General features: G+C 38.0%; 1 protein-coding gene across 3 annotated transcripts in view; it reads right to left on the reverse strand.

Annotated features, from left to right (window-relative positions):
* The window catches only part of cdkal1 (CDKAL1 threonylcarbamoyladenosine tRNA methylthiotransferase), a 541736-nt gene that overhangs the window by 319861 nt on the left and 198406 nt on the right, over positions 1-23469 (reverse strand). For all 3 annotated transcript variants that reach the window (XM_089117457.1, XM_089117458.1, XM_089117459.1), the window contains one exon: positions 15151-15254. In XM_089117457.1, the coding sequence (XP_088973583.1) occupies positions 15151-15254 (104 nt within the window). The remainder of the gene's footprint in view (positions 1-15150; positions 15255-23469) is intronic.

A 23469-nucleotide genomic window follows, 5' to 3' on the forward strand; every position in this document is an offset into this window, starting at 1 on the left:
GAATGTTTTATAGAGCGATCCAAACTGGAAATTTTCTAACCCAAAGATCAGCAAAAAAAAGGCAAAGCTTATGTGCAGAAGAACACTGTCTCACGGCCAAACGGGGGGAGCTTTGCTGTTGCATGAAGTGGAAATCTTGAATGTATGAAGGACATTATGAGTTCTTTGAAGTGTTTGGTCATTTTGGCAAAGATTACGATGCCTTCATGGACTTTCCTGCAGGACAACCATCCCAAAGTATACATCCAAATCTACTTAACCTTGGTTCAGGGATCAGTCGAAGAATGTTCTTAAATGGCCTGTACAGTCTTCAGATTTAAATCTCATTGAAAATATTTGGTGGAATTAGAATAAAGCAGTGATTAAGTGAAAAACAAAAATCATCAGTGATCTGGGAGCTTTCTGAAGCAAGGAATGGGCAAAAAATTTAGTAGAGAGGTGAGAGAAGCTTCTAAGGCACTTATAGGCAGTGTTTATTGGAGGTTAATAAAATGTGCTATTAAAAAAAGGTCTGCAAAAATTTAAATTCTGGGGGTTGAATAAATTTGTACATTAATGTTTAGAGCCAATTTGAATGTTTTTATGTTTTTTTTTTCTTCGTAAATCAACTTTACTTTCTCATAATCACTCAAATGTGCATTAAAGCTGCAGTCCATAGCTTTTTTTGTGTTAAAAATTGTCCAAAATACATATTTGAGAAAATACATAAGCCAGTGTTCAAAACTATCTGCCTGTCTAGCTCAATTCAAAGAGGAAAACTTGTAATAATGTTTTTTGGTACAGGTGGATTTTCGCAGGGGATTCAAGCATGTCTTTGCGTCATTACGTCACATCTGTAGACATAAAGAAGGCGTCTCGGCTAGTTGGCTATATTGCATGTGAGGTGGAGATTTATAGCCTTTTCTCACAACACTTGATATAATTAAAGGACAAGTTCGGTATTTTACAATTCAAGCCCTGTTTTAAGATCCTAAAAGCCCTGTTTCTGTAAAAAGTTATAACAAAATTTCCAAAAAGGCTAATAACTTTTGGATAAATCTGCATGTTGAAATGCCACTGGTCTTAATATATTCCTTGGGTCAAGCTGAGAACATAGATACCAGGTTTTCCTTATTTGGCCGAACTTCCTTTCCGCCATCTTGATTTTCAGTCAAAACCTACTTTCTCAAACTCCTCCTAGAGCGTTTGTCCGATTTTCACCAAAATCGAATCGTATCATCTCCAGACCGTGAAAAGTTACTAAAAGTTATAGATTTCGTGTCGATAGTTGAAACCGTTTTCGTATAGAGCAACAGCAAAGTTGAGGCATGATGCTAAAAGCACTATTCAGGCTTTATCTCTGCAAAGCCTTGACATATTGACACCAAACTTTATATGTGTCATGGTCACTTCAATCTGACCACATCACATCAGTTTTGTAACTGCACCACCTATTGGTCGAAAGTGATAATCCATTAAATCATATTTTTATTTACAGTTTCTATGATTTTTCAGCCATTTCGCCTACAATTGTCTTTAAATGTCTTTAATTGCTCATTGTTGCAGTTGGTCTGACACTTTCAGCAATGTTGGCATGTCTTGTCGTCTGATTGTGCTTGGCCCCAGTAATTGCTGCTAGCAGCTATATTTTTGATTGCAACTGTATTTATAAGATGTGAGAGGGTGTGTTGCAACCCCTTTAGCTGTGACTTATTCACCATACGGCACTTGCCTTGAGATCCTTATTGCTTTTATAAAACAGTGGCACACAATACACATATTAAAGCCCAAAATATGTATTGATGCTAATTTCATGAAGCAAAATTATTAAATGCCGTCTTTTCGCTAGGAAAAAAAAAAAGTTATTGTGTTTTTCTTCAACACAAACATATGTTAATGTTGCTAAGGGTGTTGCACAGTAATATACAGAACCATTTGGTGAATCGGTCATAGTTGTGCTTTCAGCACAATCAGCTTAGATCTACCATGCATAGCTACTAAATAATACTGCCTGCCATAAAAATACTGTGGTAGTAATATTTAAGTGTTATTGATGTCAAACATGAAACTGTATGTTCATACATTATCACATTCTGAACATACATTATATGGGTAAAAAAGGTATAATATAGTCAGACAAACAGCCAACCTCAGAGCGCAGAACTGTGAAATGAGGGAGGTGGAGATCTAAGTTCACAGAGCAGAAGTGTCACACTAACCTCAAAGACCCTAAACAGATGACAGAGAGAACCGATGAAGCCCTCAGTGTAAGTCACCGCTGACCCCTGCTGGAGGACACGGGAACTGATCATCATTCCCTCACCACAAAAAAAAAAAAAAAAAACACTGAGGAACTAGAACACGCTCCTCAAAAACATCCCACCAAAGAGCTGCTGTTGCTGCTCTAGCATGAGAGCAATTGTAATGTGTCTGCACACACCCCATGATGCTTTACAATAGATCACTTCAAACACAGCAGGGTCTGTTACTTTAACCTCAGGATCATCAGTAGAAACTATTTACTTATTCATGCATTTTCAACAGGGTAAATCTTCTGTTTGTTAATACTGTATGTCAGATCAACAGAAAGTGGTTTACAGGATGCAAGTCCAAAATCCAGAACTCGCAACACACTCATTGTCCACCACTCCTCATAAACTGGGCTTTTGACCTCTGATACATAATTAAACCTCATGCTCTGCCTTTAAGCAGACAGCTGTAATTTCAACACACAGGCTGGCATGACTCCTCAGACCCCACGAGGCCCCTGTGTGAGCACATTTCAGCGGTGCTCAGGTGAGTCAGTGGCAGAGACCGAATGTAATAAAAAAGCAACATTTACTATATTTCTAGATGCATTTTTTTATCTTTATATGGTCACATTTTTTTACCTTATTAAATGTGACCTTTTTTGTACAATTCTTTAATGCAATCATTAAAGAATGCAACTGACACTACAGTTAAAAACTGAACATGTCTGCTTAAATCATGAGCTGAACGAGTCGCAGCACAGATCAGCAGCAGGAGTCAGCTTTAATTTATCACGAGAATAAGGAGCAAACGTTTTTCATAAGGAATGATAGGCTAATGAACTCGCCATTCAAGCAATCCGCCCCTGAATTGGCGCTGCTTTGAAAGCGAAACTAACATGAGCACTGCCGCACGTGTCCACGGGAGCCCATGCTGACACATGCATTTTACTTTTGCCTTCAAATTAGCGATTTAAAAGTTCCCATTGGTGATCACAGTTTTACCAGTGTTGTCACATGTCGATTAACCGGTGGGAAAATATCCTCACATCCCTAATAAAAACATTCATGAAACTACAACTGCCAGTAGGTGGCAGCAAGTCACTGCGAGTAAGTCATTGAATTATTCACTAAACCGATATATTCAGAAACATGGATTCATTCAGTAACAAAATAAGCTTATACTGTGTCTTTGTTTAGAACTAGGTTTTGTTTGGAAAAACAGCTAAAAACAATCAGTATTGGGTCTAAACTAAGTCTGTTCTATAAAATCATATTTGCAATAATGTATCAATCGATCTAATGTAATAGTTTACAGACAGTATGAGATGTAAATAACAACCGCGTAATGAAGGATGATTAAATATTTCTATTATTAACTTGTGCTTACTTCACTCAAAAAGCACAATTGGCCAGCTACAGAGAAACTGGTAGCCAGGCAACAGACAAGTTACCGATCCTGAGTGGTGACGTCACCACATGCATTCTACTGTATCAGCACGGTTCAACAAGGTTGGCCAACCATGTAATCGTGCTGTACTGAACCAGCTCAAGTAGAAAAGCAGCTGTTCTGTCAGTCTCATCCTGTCTTTTCACCACTATTCAATAAAAAAAGAATGCATAAAAAAATAATGTATTCTTATATAATAATGTATTCTTATTATAATAATGTATAATGTAATGTGTTAAAAGTCACTTTAGATAGCAATAGCAGTTAAATGACTCACAGTAAAACAGGAGTTACAATTAGACAAGCAGTTCAGTCAGATATATGCAGCATTCTAAAGGAATTCCCCATGTACGCTCTCAGGTCTCAATAGTTTGGGGGAAGAAGTGATGGGAAAGATGGATAGTGAACAAGAACAAGTGATTAAGAGACAGCAGTGAACATACAGAAGGCAGGACGGGAGGATCAGATGTGTTTGGAGAGGCTATGAAGAGGGCACAGCAGGTGGCATGCAGGCAGCACCTGTCCCTTCACCTGCAGTGGACACTTGAAGGCCACCTGGCAGAGAAGAATTACCACGACATCCCATTATAAGCCTTCTGTGCAACCTGCTGTGAGCTGAGAGCCCCATTCAACACTGAATCACTGTGTGTGTGTGTGTGGTGGGGGGGGGGGGGGGGGGGGGGGTACTGAGTCCTTCTCTGATTGTTCTTCTATGAAAGGGGAAAAAGGCGGACATGCTCCTGTGTTACTCAGTTGCTGGCGGTGACATCAACGGCTGGCCGGCCAATAGTAGTAGCTGAATGTGTGTGTAGGCGGAGCTGAAGCACAGGTGTGCAGAGAGGAAGAACTGCCAGTGTGTAATGGATCTGTGGCAATGGCACACAATGACTGTAGCTGTTCACCTAAAGCTCAGGAACAAGTTCACTCAGCTCAAGAGAGTGTGCGATGGATATAAAACTGAATAAAGCAAAATGAATAATCCGTGGGAGAGAAACTTGTAGGTAGGGCTGGGCGATATGGCCAAAGTCAGTCAATATCGATAATCATCACAATATATGTCAAATCTTTATTTCTTTCAAGTTTAAAGGCAGATTTTTGCTCCTAAGTGAAAGTTGTATAAACCAGAGCGTTAATTGTGTTTTTAAACTACTCTTTAAATTTACATTCATTAACAAAAAACGAAACATCTGTTGTTGTTTTTTTTTTGTTTGTTTTTTGTTTTTTTTAATTGTAACGACCACATTTTTATTTGGTAAAAAGTTATATTCTGACTGTTTGAGTTGTATTAAAAATAACCATTGGTCATCCAGTCTTATGCATTTAGATTATGATAACCACAGATAAAACCAGCTATAGCCTATAACTTAGCACCTCACTATCATGGCATGACTTTATGGTTTCTGTGGTATTTGAATGGAAAACAGTAGCCTAACAGTTAAATACATTAATAAATACTGTACTTACATTCCATTAGTCATTTAATACATTGTCTACATTATTAATATTTTACAATTCAATATGTATATCACCCATTTCATGGTGCAGTTAATATAATATATAACTAATATAACTAGGCTAACCTTACGGTAAATCCATGGTAGGCTAAATGGATTCAGTATCAATTCAGATTCTGACTGTATTGTTGCACAAAGTGTTTCTCCTTTTTGTCAGCGGTGTTTCATCTGCCTTTAAACTGGTTTAAAGTTGACATTTCTGTTCTTTGCTGAACTCAAGCACTTTTCACTTGATCTCGTGAGCGAGATGATCAGGGTAAAGTGCGTCTGCGTGAGCTCGCGCTGCGCTCAGTGCGCTGCCGTTTGGACTTTGAGCCGAGCAGATAAATGCTGTGTTGCGAGCGTGGTTCATATGAGTTCCGTTCCGCTTTTGGCGCATTAACATTATAGAACATTTATCAACCTCTTGACATCGTTTTATCAATAAATAAAATATATTGCGATAATTATCGTTATCGTTTTATCGCCCAGCCCTACTTGTATGACTCAAGCATTATAAGAGACACATGCATCTTTAAAGAGAATCACCCAAATACAACTTCACTCACTCACTCACATGTTAAACACAAACCTGTTACATGCTTAAAGGAGCAATGTGTGATTTTTAGCGACATCTAGTGGTTCGATTGCGAGTTTGCACCAGGTTTGCACTAAGGGCTCAGCCCACTGCTCACCCCTCCCTTTCGAAGAAGCTACGGTTGCTAAAACGGGACAAACATCTCGTCGGCTGAGACAGCAGAGAATAGCCAGAGTAAGCCAAGATTGTGTAACATTGTCACTGTTTCTGTACCACAGTCCATTATAAACCACATCATGAATACTGTTTATAAAGCCATAGTCAGGTGAGGATCAAGGGTTTTAATATATAATTTAATAAAATAATATTAATCAGCTGATTGTCTCACAAACGTAACCAGCAGCACATTTATCCCCACATACTGTAGCAAACCCATAATACAGCGAGGGAGCAGCTATATATTTTTTCTAACAGGGTAGTAATAGTTTAGCTGGCTAATATGAGCTGTTACTGTGGCTGAGCTGGGACTCGTCCGCATGAGTCCAAAGGTCGGAAGTGCGCGCGCTGTTACAATCATGTCATCTCCGCATCCCATAGATACTATTTACTACACACAATAGGCTTTTTTTCTCTGATTTTGAAAAATCTTCGCGATCGACTTTAGTGATAAAAGACTTTAGTAAAAGTCTCTATCGACGGGTTAGTGATTCCTGTAACATACTGTTTTACGGTCAATGACATGAATACTAATCATCAGCTGTCTCACGAACGTAACAGCACATCTATCCCCAACATAACAAACCCATAACACAGCGAGGGAGAACTAAGTTACATGAAACAATCCCAACTACATATTTTACACCACTCACAAGGGAAAAGTCACTACTCACGGAGTGTAAGGCTAGCTTCCAGCTTTCCGCTACTTCTCTTTCAAGGTAGTGATGAAACGCGTTCTGTAGCACTGTGTGTTTGCGTTCGGCTACGGTAGGAATATGACGTCACAACATGGCGACCTTCATAGAAGGGGATTCCCGCGGTTATGGAGCTATTAATGTCTCATTCTAAGGTAATAAAAACATTATGGTTAATTAAGTAAGTTCTTTATACACCACTGAAAACATAGTTATAGATGTCATATTGCATTTCTGTTAATAGATACTCAACTTTGTTACACATTGCACCTTTAACATCTGACTGCTCATTCAACATGCAGCAAGAGCTCAAGACGGTTGATATAGACATTCTGGTCATGGCAGACAGACCAGCTGTGTAAAAAGATCCTCATTTTCTAGAGACTTATATCACAGACTCCACAATGAGAGACACTTATAAAAACTACAACTGATCACATGGAGACACTGTCATCTTCCTAAAACAATGAGAGCTGTGGCCCAAACACATCAATATACAGGAGTTCATTCAGGGCAGCGCTGCACATACCCTGCAAACATTCAGTGACTGGGACAGAACTGGATCCATCAGTCTTCCTTTAGCTCTAATGACTACACTTGTTTCTATGCGTGTCTGTAAAATGGGGTGACTGGAGAACCGTCTGCCAGCGAGGTTATCCATGCAGAATTGCGACTCGTAACCAAACTTCAACAGTGTGATTGCTTGTCAGCACATTTTCTCATCCACTGCATAAGAGCGGCACCAAGTGATGACAGAGGCGGGAGAGATTGCCCAGGAGTATTGATGAATGTGTGCGCTACTCAGTGGTCACCAGGGTTGTGGACTCGAGTCAAATGACTCGGACTTGACTTGGACTCGAGTCCCAAATTTGATGACTTGCGACTCGACTTGACATATTCAAAGATGACTTGCGACTCGACTTGGACAACAATGACTCGCGACTTGAGCCCTGTGACTTGGAAAGACTTTACCTACTTTCTAAAACCACAGATCAGAGTTGTAATAATCACTGACTGTAGTATAGCACTGTATCAATGACACATGATCACAGCGCTGATTAGCGCTGCTTTCACACGTTTGGCATGGAGCCAGAGAGTGCGCGATAGAGTGCGTTCAGCAGCGCAGGTCCGTTGTCATTTATACGCGTTCAGACAGTTTTCAACCAAATAATTTTTTCTTTTTTTTTTCTTTTTCAGGCATTTAAATACACAAGTACTAGCGAACCATTTATAATTTGAGAAAATAAACACACAAAAAAAAAAAAAAACACACAGATGTCTAAGTAAGAGGAAATAATAAACCTTTCAAATGTAATTTTGAGACATGTTGTTTTTCCCCCACAACAAATGCACATTTTAGCCTATTGGCAACTATAAAGTCTTCTCCCTGTTCACCAGCCACATACTTTCATGTCTTTCAGGAGAAATGGATGGACTTACGTTACGTTTTGTAAATGACAGGCACATAGCCCCAAAAAGTGTCACGTGACGCTTGATATGTCGCCATGGAAATAGGAATGTACTAGTACAATTGCTGTCGCGTTAATAAAATAATTTAACCAGGAACTCAATATTTTAAACTTAATGTGTAGCAAATCATGATTAATTTTCCCAATGAACAGTTACTTTTATTTTTTTATTTTTAAATCTGCATTGCCACTCTTCACATTTAACCAATCAGACAACCTATCAACATCCACCAAGTTTGAATAAATATGACATTATATATTATTATATCATATTTTAAAAGCCTTCTTGATATAAATTAGTATACATTTCATTAACTATAGTAATTAACACTGAGACAGTAATTTGTTCAAAAAGCACTAATGACTTGTTAAAGACTTGAAGCTTAAACTCGAGGACTTGCAACTTGACTGGGACTTGTCTGTCTTGACTCGGGACTTGACTTGGGACTTGTCTGTCTTGACTCGGGACTTTACTTGGGACTTGAATGCAAAGTCTCGAGACTTACTTGTGACTTGCAAAACAATGACTTGGTCTCACCTCTGGTGGTCACTATGCTGGCGTGTAATTGAAACTGGAGAGAAACATTTTCTTTCATGTTTTGTTCTAGAAGGGCAAGGGTCCATCACAGATTTCACAGTGGCCCCCTCAAGTTGACCAAGCGACACCCAATATGATACACATCATGTTTCAAGACGTCACAATGCTTTACAATGTAACTGGATCACAACAAACACATGCAAGGATATGAAGAACTAATGCAACCTGAGAGAAACCATACAGACAAACAACAGTACAATCACATTGAGACTTAAACAATGGAGAAATGTAATGTTAGTGAAGAGAAAAGTTCCTGAAGCATTTCAGACACATGAAGGTCAGTCAGACATTTATAAACATGACTTCAATGTGGCAAAAAAACGATCCGATGATGAAACGTTTTCTTTGATGACACACATCTTGTGGGATGTCCCAACCGCCGGGATAATCACACAACGCACACACGTCCGGTGATGGCACGTTCAATTCGTGAACTTATAACTCATTTGAACCGATTCGTTTTAATGAATGGTTAAAACAACTGAAACAACAGAACTGATCTTCCAACACTGAACTCACGGGACTTATAATCGGAATGTGGCCAAGACACAATGTGGCCAAGACACTTACACTCCCCACTCTTTACGGTTTAACATCTCATCGGCTGCCGTGGATGCTGCACATTGGTGGTGGTTGAGGAGATTGCCACTTCCATATGTAAAGCGCATTGAGTAGCAAGTATTGAGTTGCTTTGGATTAAGTATCCAAAAAACACGTACGTATTAATGTTGTGGCTGAAAAAAAAAAAAAAAAAAACCTCACTGAAACGGATGAGTGTCTGCTAAGGTGTCACAAGAGCTGCTAGTGGTACAAAACCTCAACAGTGCAGATCAGAAGATTTCTGATCATCTGTGAAGGAGCAGTTCAGTATTAGTTAGTACTGACTGCAGATAAAATCCTAATTGTTGGGAATTTTAATATGCGTGTAGATAACGAAAACGATGCAATGGGATTGCCATTTAAAGACATTCTTAACACTACTGGAGTTAGACAACATGTGTCAGGACCTACTCATCGTCGTAATCATACTCTAGATCTAATTTTATCACATGGAATCAATGTTGATGGCGTTGAAATTCTGCAGCAGAGCTATGACATCACAGATCATTATCTGAGATGTCATTATCTGAGATGTTTGCGCCGATTTGCGGCGATTTTCTTGAATGAAAATCAGTTTTCTTAAACAACCGCTGGGCTCCCATAGTTCCGACCGCGCTCAGCGCTTGCTATTCACTAACAACATGGCAAATGAAGAAGACCGCGGCAGCAGAAGCACACCCGCCGAAAACATGTACAAGCTGAAACTGCAGGGCCGCTAACTCTCACAAATTCACTGTGAGAGACGGGGACACTCTCTCATGCACACATCCATTTTCTCACGCAGAGTAACATCGCGAAGCAAAGAGCAAGAAGACACTGAAAACCAACAGACAGAGCAGGTTGTTACTGATATGAGACAGATTCTCAGCTCTCAGATTCTGTCAATTTTATACGAAATTCAAACAATAAACACCGTTTTGGCGCTTGTAAATGTGACGTGATCACGTGAAAGATCACTAACAGATCTCAAGCGGCACGTGAACCGATCATCTGTTACTCTTTACTGCTAACTTACCGAAATAAAACCGATCGATCAGTGTTTTCAACCGCGGAAAGATGTCCATAAAACAGCTGGAGAAGTAGGAGAACAACATGTGTCACGTAACGTTACATTTACCTCAGACATGCCTCAGACTCAGGAATGCCTTTTAATGACCCATAGCACGCATTTTAGTTGGACTTAAAATAATTGCTATAGAGAGGAGCATTTTACTAAATATGATAACTATATTACACAATTTTTATATTTGACCTATATCATTAAAATATTATAATAATACCAGCTGACAGGGCTCTCTGTATATATACATCATTAGGTAATTTATTTTTGGAGAACAATTAACATAACACATTAACGTATCTACTGTAGGCCTACCTAATATTTATCCAAAGGAATTGATATTGAATCAATATCAGAATCAAATCTTTGAAATTGTGAAATTTGTGTTAAGCAATAATAAAAACAGTAGCATACAGTCTTTGTACCATGTAAACATTGTGTTTATGGTTAATAAACCTAATAAAATTATGTTTAGTTAACAAATAATTTGACAATCACAATAAACGTATTGTGATGCAAGTTGTTTTTATTTTTATTTTATTTTTTTACAATCCACCCATTTCATGTTGTGTTACATTTACTTTTTACAATGACAGGGCCTGCACTCTAGTGATCGACCGATATATCGGCCGGCCGATATATCGGGCCGATATTTGAGGTTTTTATGTGTATCGGAATCGGCCGATACACCGCTGTGCGTTCGCCGATATTTTTTTTTTTCCAGCGTTATTTATAGACAGGCGGCCACGGGCAGCTCTGTGCTGCTGGAGATGCTGCAGTTCACATGCCCCGCCCTCCCCCACTAGCAGAGTGCAACCTGCTCTTCACGAGAATGGTAACTTAAACTTTCAAAGGATCTTTTAAATGTTTGACTGCTGAAATATTGTCAAACACTTTGAAAATGGAAACACGTCGCCCTATAACTGTTATGTGCTTGCAACTAAGCAAGTTTGTGGGTCCAAATGGAAAACGCGAATGCCTCGTCTATAAAACTTAACTGCTTGCCATTGTATTAGGGAGCTGCAAATAGCTAAGGTGTAGGCTATCCGTTCAGTATACATTAGGACTGTCTATGAATATTCTACATTCGAATATCTATTAATTTTGAAGGTGAAAATTAATATTTGAATGTGAAAAAACACGCCCACGGTTGCAGACCAATAACGTTACCACAGCTGCACAGCTCGCTCGGAACGCTCACTGTCGGTTCTATCCTGTGAATCTTCAATCACTGAATGAAGCCTGCTATATTTGGGACAAGAGTCGCGACTTTCAACCTTAAATTGCTTGCACAAAACTCTTGATCAGCACTCAATATTTGTTTGTTTTTGTTCATTTAAAGGTTCTCAAAGCGATCCTGGGTGTTGACGTTAGAATATTTTCAAACAAATCGGAGCTAGACCCTCCCTCCTCCGCATCTCATCTCCTCCCCCTCCCTTCCGTGCTTCCTGAAATAATTGTGAACGTGCATAGTTCTAGCTAATTATATCCTTGTGTGGGTTAGAAGAAAAAAAAACAATTTAACGTTACCCACCTGTCCAGCAAAAACAGAGCAACCTGAATGTCGGACTGGAAGCCCTTCTGCCGCCGGAGTTCTCGCCATCGTTCAAAAGCTTTGCTACCGATGTAAATTCGGAACTTCGCACATTCTTTATTCGACTCCTTTTTAATTTGTTCCTCAGAACGACGTCTCTTTGGTCGTGTGTCGGTAATTTTTCAAACTTCCCTCTGATGCTTCGCTGCTTTACTTCACATACACACACACACCCTTCATGTGCACGCGCACTAACCCCCCAGACCCACCCTCAAATACTTCTTGCCAGTGATTGGCTGGAACACTGTTTGTTAGGTTTCGTGGTCCGGGTAAGACATGATTGTTTTTGTTGCCGTTTGTGGAGCCTGTGGTGTCTACAGAGACCGCGTTTTTTTATAGTGTGTTTAGGGGACAGGCAGCTAGCCGATAGTGAGGAGACGTTTGATGTATGTGACAAAAAATGTTTTGGCCCAGCATCGCTTAGAGAACCTTTAACCGACGCGCAGAGACCGTGAGGGCGAGAGAGAGAGAGAGTGCCTGAGCGAGTCCGGGCGAGAGAGTGAGCTCTGCGGTCTTGCCCATTAGTTGATTTACTTGCTTTTTAATACGTTGTCAAATATGTTTAAACTCAAATAAACTATCTAATACAAGTAGTTATGTCTCTTTGTATTAATGTGTCCTGTTATTGACGTAATGCGCGTCAATAACAAAACGCGCAACGGGATGTTCGAATATGTTTTTGAGCAATTTTGACAGCCCTAGTATGCATACGGTAGCTGTTACGAACACAATTTATTCAGCGCCCACCTGGCTGTGGTTTGGACGCGTGTGGTGTGTGTCTCCCTCGCCATCGCAGTGATATTACAGACTAGACATGCTCATTTTATTTAATGTAGAAAAATTGAAACCATGCAGTACATAGTTCGTTTCTTTTAAAATGAAGTACATAGTTCGTCTTTTAAAATTAAGTACAGTGTGCACTGTGCACTTTATTATGCTTGCTACTGTGTGCAATAGTGTAATTATTTAATTTATGCTTAAATATTTATTTTCAGCACTGAACTTTTTTTGTTCTACTTTATGTTTTTAATATTTGTTAAATTGTTTGTCTACTTGTTCTTGTTCTACCTCACATGTTTTTACTATTTGTTAAATATTAATTTTTGAAGTTAATTAAATGTTACTTTTAAATTGAGACCTGTAACATTTGTTAACATCATGTCATTTTTATGATGTAAATTGAGGGAGCAAAATGTATCGGCTCCAAATATCGGCCCAAGAAAATCGGCAGCCCGTATCGGTCATCGGCTGATGGGAAAAAAATCGGTATCGGCACTAAAAAATCCATATCGGTCGATCCCTACTGCACTCTTGTCTTTTTGGCTTGTTGTTTCTGATTGCACTTTAATCCAGATAATATCACAGAAGGGAATATCGAAACAAAAAGTTAAAACTTGTTTTGAACAATTTCTTTGTCATCTGCAGATTGCTTTTAAGTAGGGACAGAAAAAAAAATCGATTTAAATCGTAAATCTGATTTTTTGTGAAAAAAATCTGGGATTTTTTTTTTTAGGCCATATCACCCAGGTTATACCTATAACTTCTGCCACTAAAGATTGCTTTATAAATTATCTTCCTGATCAGTTTCATCATATCAGCATCCCAGATAGCTTAGAAGAACTCGATATTGCGACAGAAAAGTTTAACTCTCTTTTTTTCCAGCACTTTAGACACAGTTGCTCCTTTGCACTTAAAGAAGATTAAAGAAAATAGTGGTACAACAAGCACACTCAGTCAAAAATATTCTCTCAAAAACAAACATGTACATAAACAATATTCTCTCAAAAACAAACATGTACATACATGTTGTTCACATATTATGGTAGCCCTGTTTGTGCTAAATAGAGTGTAATTTCACCTTTGCCATTAATATGTTTATAAGCAACTGAAAAAAGCACAAATGTCACAGCATATCAAAAAATCTGAAGGACCCCAAAAACACCTTGGATCCCAGAGGGTTAACGGAATGCATAGCTGATATTAAAAAAAAAAAAACTGGATGACTAGCAATTTACTACCTACTACTTAATTCAGAAAAACACAGAGACTCTAATTGTTGGACAAAAAACTTCCTCACACAATAACCTTGAATACTGTCTAACACTTGATGGCTGCTCTGTCAAGTCCCCGTCGTCGGTTAGGAACCTGGGTGCGCTCTTTTATACCATCTTTCATTTGAAAGTCACGCATCTAGTATCTGTAAAACCAAATTTTTTCATCTTAAAATTATGTCTAAATTATGTTTTATGCTCTCAATTAAAAATGCGTTTATGAGACCAAGGCTAGATTATTATAATCCTCTACTTGGTGGTTGCCCTGCACATTTAATAAATAAGCTACCTTTAAAAAAACCCTATTAAACATCAAATACATTTTAAAATATTGCTGATTACTTACAAAACACTAAATACACAAAACACATTATAGACTTCTAGAATTCAAAGATAGGCTGCATAGTTTAGATCAGCCAAAACTTGGAACACTTCCCATAAATCCTGATGTACTTGGTACATCATGAGCAGAATGGCGTCTACGCTAATATTAGTCTCTCTGTTTATCCCGAGGTTTACCACAGTCTACCGTATCCAGATCTGATGAAGGACCATCGCCTGGACACGACGACAACGCAGTCCTAAAGTGTCAACTAGTTTCCCGGCCCTTTACCTCTGACCAGATAAAATTTTGTCGGAATAATTCTGGTTCGCGTGGCTATGCAGACCCGACAAACATTTCTGCATTATACATTTTTAAGACCAGGGTTGATTTGTGAAGGACTACACACCTGAGTGCATGTATATATTCAAATGCGCATACCTATGGACTTGCCCCTTCAAACCTATTTCAGGGAGCACGTTCTCGAGACACCAAGCACTGTTTTGTGCGGATGGGCGGCCGGAGCGCGTTAAGAGTTTTTCTGTTAGAACGGTAACGTATTAGCAGCCCCTATGTTAATAACTAATGATTTTTGCAATGGACAATGACTTGTAAAGCCTAAATAATCTGTCATGGTAATTTCTATTGCAACTGTAAAGCTGCTTTGAAAAAATCAGTACAGTTAAAAGCACTTAAATGAACGTGACTTGGCGTGGTTGTGGTTTGCTTGGGTACTATTATAAATTGAACAACATTAATGACACCTATAAATTTAATTTAGACACAGTAACTAGGGTAAATATTTCAGGATTTAAAAGTCAAACAGTCGGACTCACCCTGGAAAGACTGTCTGGCTCTCTCTACCAGCTCCTCTATGGGGTAACTGGCCAGATCCCCTCTAGCGTGTTTGGTTTTGCAGTACGTGCAAGCGTTCAGACAGCTGTGGGAGAGAGAGGAGATCATAAACATCAAGAGGCATTAAATACACACAAGTATGATGGATAAAAAGTAAAATACAAACAGAAATGTAAGTTGTTGGGGTGAGGTCTGGGTGAATCTTATGTCCATGTCATATTTCATACTTTGTTTTGCATGAAGACAATAAACTCACTTTAAGGAGTCTAAAGATTTTTTTCCCATATTTTTGGTGTGAAATATTATCTGGACACATCACAGCTTCTTCATTCACACTGAGTCATGGGCCCCATTTACACTGCATGGTTTTCTTTCATGTTTTGTTCTAGAAGGGCAAGGGTCCATCACAAAAGTGACCCAAATCCAATTTTTTTTCCTCTCATGTGGCACAGATCGGATATGACCGGTGAACGTGTAAGCAGGAAAAAAACAAAAAACAAAAAAAAAAACACATGAATTCTGATTTTCTCAGACCGGATTCAGGCCTCACTCATATGTGGTAATAAATTGGATCTGTATTCCGGATTCGTATCTGTATTCTAATTGTATTTATTGTAGTCATTCCATGCCCGAGGGGCATAAATGGAAAAAGCATATTTACCAAATTATGAGGATACCTTTGAGACTTTTAGTCAAAGGTGTAACTGAGATCTAGTACTGTTTGTTTAAAAAGCCAATTTACCTAAAAGTGCAAATATATACTTTATGTGTAAAGAGGACCCTGCTAAAGATTCATAAAGTATACATTGATGTGTACATGATTCTGCACCACACACAAAATGTAAAGGTGCATGATAGTCCAGTTACCTAAATAAAGACAAAAATGCATGCATATAAAAGGTCACCATAATTGTAGATTAAAAGTAGATCTTTTTTAGCAATAAAGGAAACTCGATTTTGCCTTAATCTTCAGCAAATTATCAATGTGAACATTAAAAGCTAGTTTTTTATCCAACCATATGCTTAAATATTTATAAGAGCTAACTTTTTCAATATGTCAATATTTTTCAAAATTCCATCTAAAGTTGAAATAGCCACATCTGTTTCCTTAGAATGCGTATGATTAAAAATCTTATATTTTGTATTTTTTTTAGTTTAAAACCAATTTCAATTGGTAGCAATAAATGTTGCTACATTAAACACAATTTGTAAGTTAAGTATAACTTGATTTAAAGAAGATGCTGCTGTATGTTTAATTGTATCATCGGCATACGGCATACTCCTAAACCCAAATAATTGATAAGTCCACACTAGTCTAAACCAACATTAGAATAATTATTAGAAGTGTCAGCAATTTTCGCTCTACCCTTAACGACAGATTAACAATTAAGTGATCAGGATCTTTAATTGATTTGTATTGGATTTAGTTGTTAATTTACCATTGAAATATAATAATCAAACTGTGGTAAACTTATGAATTGCATTAGTTGAGATGAAGTCCAGTAAAGTCTATTTATCCTTTTGATTAACTTGAGTTGTTGAGTTAATTTTGTTGTACCGAACAAAGAGAGTCATTAAATGAAATATCTTTAAATTGGTCCAACAGTGGTGAAAGCCAATCCCAATTCAGGTCGCTGATAATAATATTTGTGGTCGTATAATAATTCATGTTAATTCCACAAGTGTTTACTAAAACTTAAAAAACTCTTTACATTTGATAATCATGAAAACAAATCTCAGGCAACAGTTGACTATGTACCAATGTGTAATTAGACCAAAGGTTCATTTTTCACCGGAGTTGTCCTTTAATGGGTTATATGTATCAATATTAATCATATCACTTGTAATTGATGCCTTTAGCCATGTATCAGTAAAAACAAAAACAAACAAAAAACATCGGTAACACTTTACAATAAGGTTCGTTAGTTAATATTAGTTAACTACATTAGTTAATATGATCTAATAATGAATAGCACATATAAAGCATTTGTTAATCTTTGTTAATGTTATTTTCAACATTTACTAATACTTGATTAAAATCTTGCTAACATTAATTAATGCACCGTGAACTAACATGAACAAATGATGAACAAATGCAGTAACAAATGTATTGCTCATGGTTAGTGCATGTTAGTAAATACATTAACTAATGTTAACTAATGAACCTTATTGTAAAGTGTTACCAAAACATCTCAAAACAGACTCTTAAAGATTCTCTTAAAAAAATGTAACCAAACTACACACATTCAGATGTAGGAACCGTAATCCTTTTGCTGATTTACAGTCGTCAGACGAAATTGGGATAGCTCTCGACCTAGATTGGGATAGACATTTCTCCTGATAGTAAAAGCAAAAGGAAAACAAACAATGTTTTCTTGCTGCACTCATGGAAGAAACTTTTCGAACAATAAGCGAAGTGTAGGGTAAAAGACTCCCGTTTCCACCCGACAACAAGCAACGTATAACATGCAAAGATGCTCCGGGGGAGGCTTGCAGCTCAGAGGGAATATCTCTCCAGAGAAGCAAGATCTCATGAACATGGTCCTTGAGCAGACCTGAACCAGTACTGGCATGCCAAACAGGCCACTGAGTCCACAACCAGAGCGTCATTGCCCCCCAAACTCTTGTTGATTCCTCCGGAACAGTCCTCCATAACAAAAGGCACAAAAGTTCAGGTGCTTTGGACTTGTGTGTCTTTTGTTATGGAGGACTGTTCTGCACAGTCGCTCTCACCATTACCTTGCCAAAAGACACATCAGTCGCGAAAGCCCACGACAATACAAGTAGAATAGTATGGTAGGTATTTAAATTTTTAAAACTATAAAATATACTGAACAGTGCTATAAAGATATGATGGTAAAATAGTGAAAACGTTAATATTAAAAGTAAAAACAGATGAAAAGACAGCGACAAATACTTGTCTACAAACAAGACACCATCTTGAAAAGCACTTTTCCTTTCTCAGTCATTGTTAAACGGCAGTGTGCGCTAGGCCATAAAGTAGTGCAATGCAGAAAAAGCACAGAAAAAATACAATTAAAAGTCATTTAGAGTAAAAGCCTTAATTTAGCTCTAAGTTTGTCCTGCACAAGTTCAGTGCAGAGGTAAAGAGTCTTATCTTTGCATTTCAGACCACTGATCAATAAGTGTCTGGCAGGAGGACGGTGGTATGGATGAAAAATCTTTTTGCTGTTTGTTTGTGCGAGAACTTTGCTGAATGAGCTCCACCGAGAGCCTGACTAGACGTGAGCTTTGAGCCTTGAGTGCTGCCACATCTTTCATCACCACTGTTGATGAAGCCCTCTCCGGCTCGCTTCAAACAGCAACAGAGAAACCGGCTCCGCCACAGGCCAAATCTCTGACAGGATGTCAGGCCGTCATCCAAGAGCTCAGAGGAGAGAGCTCAAATCGCTGCACTGCCATGAGAAGTATCATTAGACTCAGAGAGAACAGCATTACATCCCCTCTAGCTAACATCTTCTGGAAAAGTGCTGAGCTGAGTGTCTGTGGAACATCAGCAGAGTGCTTTAAGCTGCAGTTTGTGTCTATGTGTAGTAGGGGTGTCCATGGTTAACCGGTTAACCGATTAACCGTTTAAAATTCCATAACCGAGTGAAACCTTTTTGCTCGGTTAAGTGGCGTCAATACATATTTGCACAAAACTTTTGCGTTTTTTTTTTCTGATTGTCGATAAAAAAAATATTGCGAAATGACTAGCGTTCCTATTAACGGTGTTACGCGACTAAAACATTTTTTTTTTCCTTTCGCGATAAGCCATTCCAAAAATGATGGCAACGGACGTTGGTATATCACAGCCACCGCACTAGACATTATTATTATTTATGGAAGGAGACGTGGTGTGTCATCCAAGCATTAATGACAGGGAAAGTCACAGAGTTTCTGTGTGTTTCTCCCTCATTTCTGCTCCGCGGTCTTGATTGTGGCATTTCTTTGAGGTTTTGTCTAAAAAAGAACTCTGCCTCGTATTATGTCCAAACGGTCTACTTTTGTGTTCATTCGTTTCCCCTTATTTAATCCGTTGGCCTAATTGCAAAATGAAAAATGAACGGTTGTATTTTGTAAATAGCAAAGTTGAACACCAAAATGTTCATTTGAACTGTAGGCTTATACACCAAATGCTGCGCAAAAATATATAGGCTATATATCGACGAATTTGCCCCTTAAACATTTAAAATATTTGACAAATTAATATGAAAAAAGATTTTACTGGTTTTCTGAGGCCAAATTAGAACCTGGAAATGATATTTTCCCCCGCAATGCTGAATGAGAAGAGCCGTAACCACAGCCTGAAAAAATTGTATTTATAAGTGAATTATATAGGCTATAATAAATGTGTCTGATAATAAAATAATATAAAATAACGAGGCATTAATTATTTATTAATAAACTGTTGTTTTCTAAATCATTTTCGGCTAAAAACAATTCTCCATCTCCGGATGCACATTTAGAGAGAAATTAATTAGCTACATAATTACATAGTCAGAAGATATTGGCCTTCAATTAGAATTTGTTCATTTTAAATTGGACATTTAAAGCTTTAGCCTACAAAGGATATAACCCCTGTAGACTAAAGCTTTACATGTCCAATTTAAAACGAACAAATTCGAATGCGGTGGCTGTTTCAGTTCTCGCGCTTCAGTTCGCGGAGATTATGAAGCGCGCCTGAATGTTAAAGAACAACGTTTTATTGTTATTGTGAGTTTACGCAAATCAATGTATTTGCGAATAATGCATTATTATTTTCTGTATGACCAGAAATGAAAGAGTATTTTAAGTTGTTTGTTTCCACTGAAAGAACTGCAAGTGTTCACATGGGCGTCTCGCAGCCATCAATGCGCGCTTCACACACACTGGATATGCGTCAAAAATATTGTGTTTATTTGTGCTTTGTTCCTTTTTTGGATAAAGGCGTCTTCTACATAATATGCAGAGTTAATGTGCTTATTTTCAATTGGCAATTTCATTTTGAAGGGTGATGGAAACGCACCTACTTTAACTGCTCTGTTCTTACCACTGCGTTTTATTTCTATAAATTAATTTAGTTTCAAATGGGGACCAACCAGTTATTAAAAAGGTGTTAAAAATTAACTCTGTATCTCGAGGTTGCGGCGGGCACATGGTTAACCGAGTATTAACCGATAAGGGCCTCGGTTAACGGTTAATGAAAAACTTGAAAACGTGCAGCCCTAATGTGTAGCCACAGGTTCAACAGAACATATTTGTTCCATACTACTGTCTGCATATGTAGCTCCCACCAAAGGCAGCATCCTCCCTCAAATCAAACCGATTCAGTGATTTTTAACGCTCTACTTGGGCAACAACAAGAAAACAACAACATTGTAGATGCACACAACTGATTAGAGTTGTCATTAATAATAAACATTAATAATAAATATACAGAACACACAAATAATGAGTAAACATGTCAAGTTTTAAAGGAATACTCCACTTTTTTTGGAAATAGGCTCATTTTACAACTCCCCCAAAGTTAAAAAGTTGAGTTTCACCATTTTCAAATGCATTCAGCCAATTTTCTGATATTTAGAAGAATATCAGTAACCAGACTGGTCTCATTGACTTCCATAGTATATGAATTGGGTGAAACTAAATTTGCCTTTGTAAAGATCTGGAGTCAAAAAATCTCAACTAACTAACTAACTAACATGACCTAAAGCCAACAGACCAAGATCAAGATATAAGAACTCCCATAAGATTCCCCAACAAACATTTTATCACAGATGACCAAGACAGACATCCTTTCTGTTTACTGAAATTCCTCTTAAAAAGTCAAACAGTCGAATTGTCTGGCTTTGACATCACTCAATTCTTAGCAGTGTCCATCTATCTCCAAGCACTCCAGCAAATTAAACCAGCTATTGCAGAAGAGGACGACAGGTCAGTCACATGACTCTGCCTCAAAGAAAACAGGCACAGATGGGTCCTCTAAATCCCCTACACACACACAGGTCTGACTGAAGCCCCTGTGTGTGTAGGGGTAGACGGGAATTGGTTTTATTTGAAAGTGTTGCATAGAGACGTCATAACCATTAGCAATACAGTGATATTGATCCATGTTGTTGGTCTAACATTAAAGCAGCCCCCAGTGCAGACCCGTTCACAGTGTATTTTCAATTTTGATGTTTTTAGGTCAAAACGTTCTTGTCTGTCAATCATATAATGCAAGTTTTATGGGGTCCACCTCAAAGAGCATGCACAGAGAAGTCCAAATTAAACATGATTTAATGACTCTTAAATGCAAGTACACATTGATGGCCTAAGACACGAAATGAGCGGTTTGTGTGAGAAAACTAACAGTATTTATATTGTTTTTACCTCTTGTAACCACAGCCACATCCAAGTGATCTGAAGGCATGGGCGCTTCTCTCTGCACATGCACCGGAAAGCGCCGGAAGGGATCTCTCGCGTGTGTACGTCAATCATTGAGTTTTCGGATTTTATAAACATATTTAAATATACAGGAAATCGCAATGGAAGATGATTTCGATATTTAGATCTTCACAGTGAAAAGTAAAACTTTCGAAATAAATGTAATTTTCCAAAAAAAAAAAATAATAATAATCTTGTGATTAATCGAATTTCGATTTTGGCTTCCAACGATCATGAAAACAAGATAATTGAGGTAAAATGTTTATTGCGCAGCTGTCACATTCTGTCCAGCACACTCTCATTTTCACAGCAGTGCTCTTTCGTTCCTAGCTAAGCCAAACTTAACAAATCACCAAGTGATGTAAAATGCAGTCCACTTTTGCTAAACTGTGGGACATGCTTGATGGGAATCATTTTTGGGAACTTTTATTTATATATATATATATATATATATATATATATATATATATATATATATATATATTATGATGGGAATCATTTTTGGGAACTTTTATTTATATATATATATATATATATATATATATATATATAAAAAACCCTACTGTCAGTTTGATTAAATCAAACTATAAACTGCCAAAGAAATTGGCCATGATTCTTTTAAATCAACAATTTTCTTGTTTTAAAAGATATTTGCAAGCAATATTTTTCAAACATGTTCAATTTTCCGAGGGTGAAATCCGTTGCCCGATTTGTAAAGTATGTTTCTCTGTTTAAATAAGTACTCAACCGTATCGAACACATTAATACTGGAAAAGGAGCCTCTTTGGTGTAAAAACACAAAGTCATTTTATTGTGCGATTTGGAATAACTACCATTCACCATCAACAAGTGTTCCCCCTCCCTATAAAAGCCAATTTAACCACTGTATACAAGATATACTAGAGATCATAGTTATATGCATTAGAAAATAGAATTAATAGTATTTGCATTTTTTATTATTGTACAACTATAGCTAAAACATTATCTGCCATGTTCTTTACTGTGAAATTACAGTACAGCTATGAAATGAACAATGGTATTGGTACTGTTTTACGATAAACTGGACCCACTTGAACAATTTCTACCAGTAATTTACTGTGAAATTTCTACGGAAAATAAAAACATTGTTGAAACTGTAAAATTATGGTAAATGGCTGGAACCACTGATACTATTTTACTCAATTTACAGGTAAACCTCCTGCTGTGCGACTCATTAGAACGGACCGAAGACCCGATTGAGGTCGTTCTGCTCTATACACAATTATAAACAGGCTCATTTATGAGGCTTCACGGGTTCTGTTCTCTCCACACGTACTGTATGGCACAAAATATCAGGGCCAGATTAGACACCTGCAGTAAATAATTCCTTAATTACATCTGCTGAAAGCCACTCGCCGTGGATGCATCCGTCTGTCATTAATTACACGAGCTATACATGCGGACAATATACTTCATCACAGCACACAGGGCTAATGGGCCCCTGGTGAGACTAACCGCTTTACTCTTTGTTACCAATTCAACAGTACTGTGACAGTAAGACAATGCTGAAAGCTCCCCAGATGCTCCCTGGTCCCTCAATTTATTAATTTGAGCCCCAGCGAGTGAGACGCAGCTAAATTATGCTGACCCCCGCCAGCAGAGAAAGTGCCCGAGAGGACAGAGCCAGACACAAGTTTCTCCATAAGGAGAGAGGAAGGAGACTCTGAGTTGATGATAAGCCCTCACATCTGCAAGGTGCCATTAATCGTGCATTAAGTCGGTGGGCATGTTTGGGGTTGACTTGAACATAATTAAAGAAGTTTGAACTTTGCGTAAGTTACACAGCTCATCGGTTTACCCAGCGGTTTATCATTGTGTTTGAAGGACAGGGATAAGTCAAATGTGCTGGAGAG

This window comes from Pimephales promelas, chromosome 12, assembly GCF_988280905.1.
Source record: "Pimephales promelas chromosome 12, fPimPro1.hap1.1, whole genome shotgun sequence".
NCBI classification, from domain to species: domain Eukaryota; kingdom Metazoa; phylum Chordata; class Actinopteri; order Cypriniformes; family Leuciscidae; genus Pimephales; species Pimephales promelas.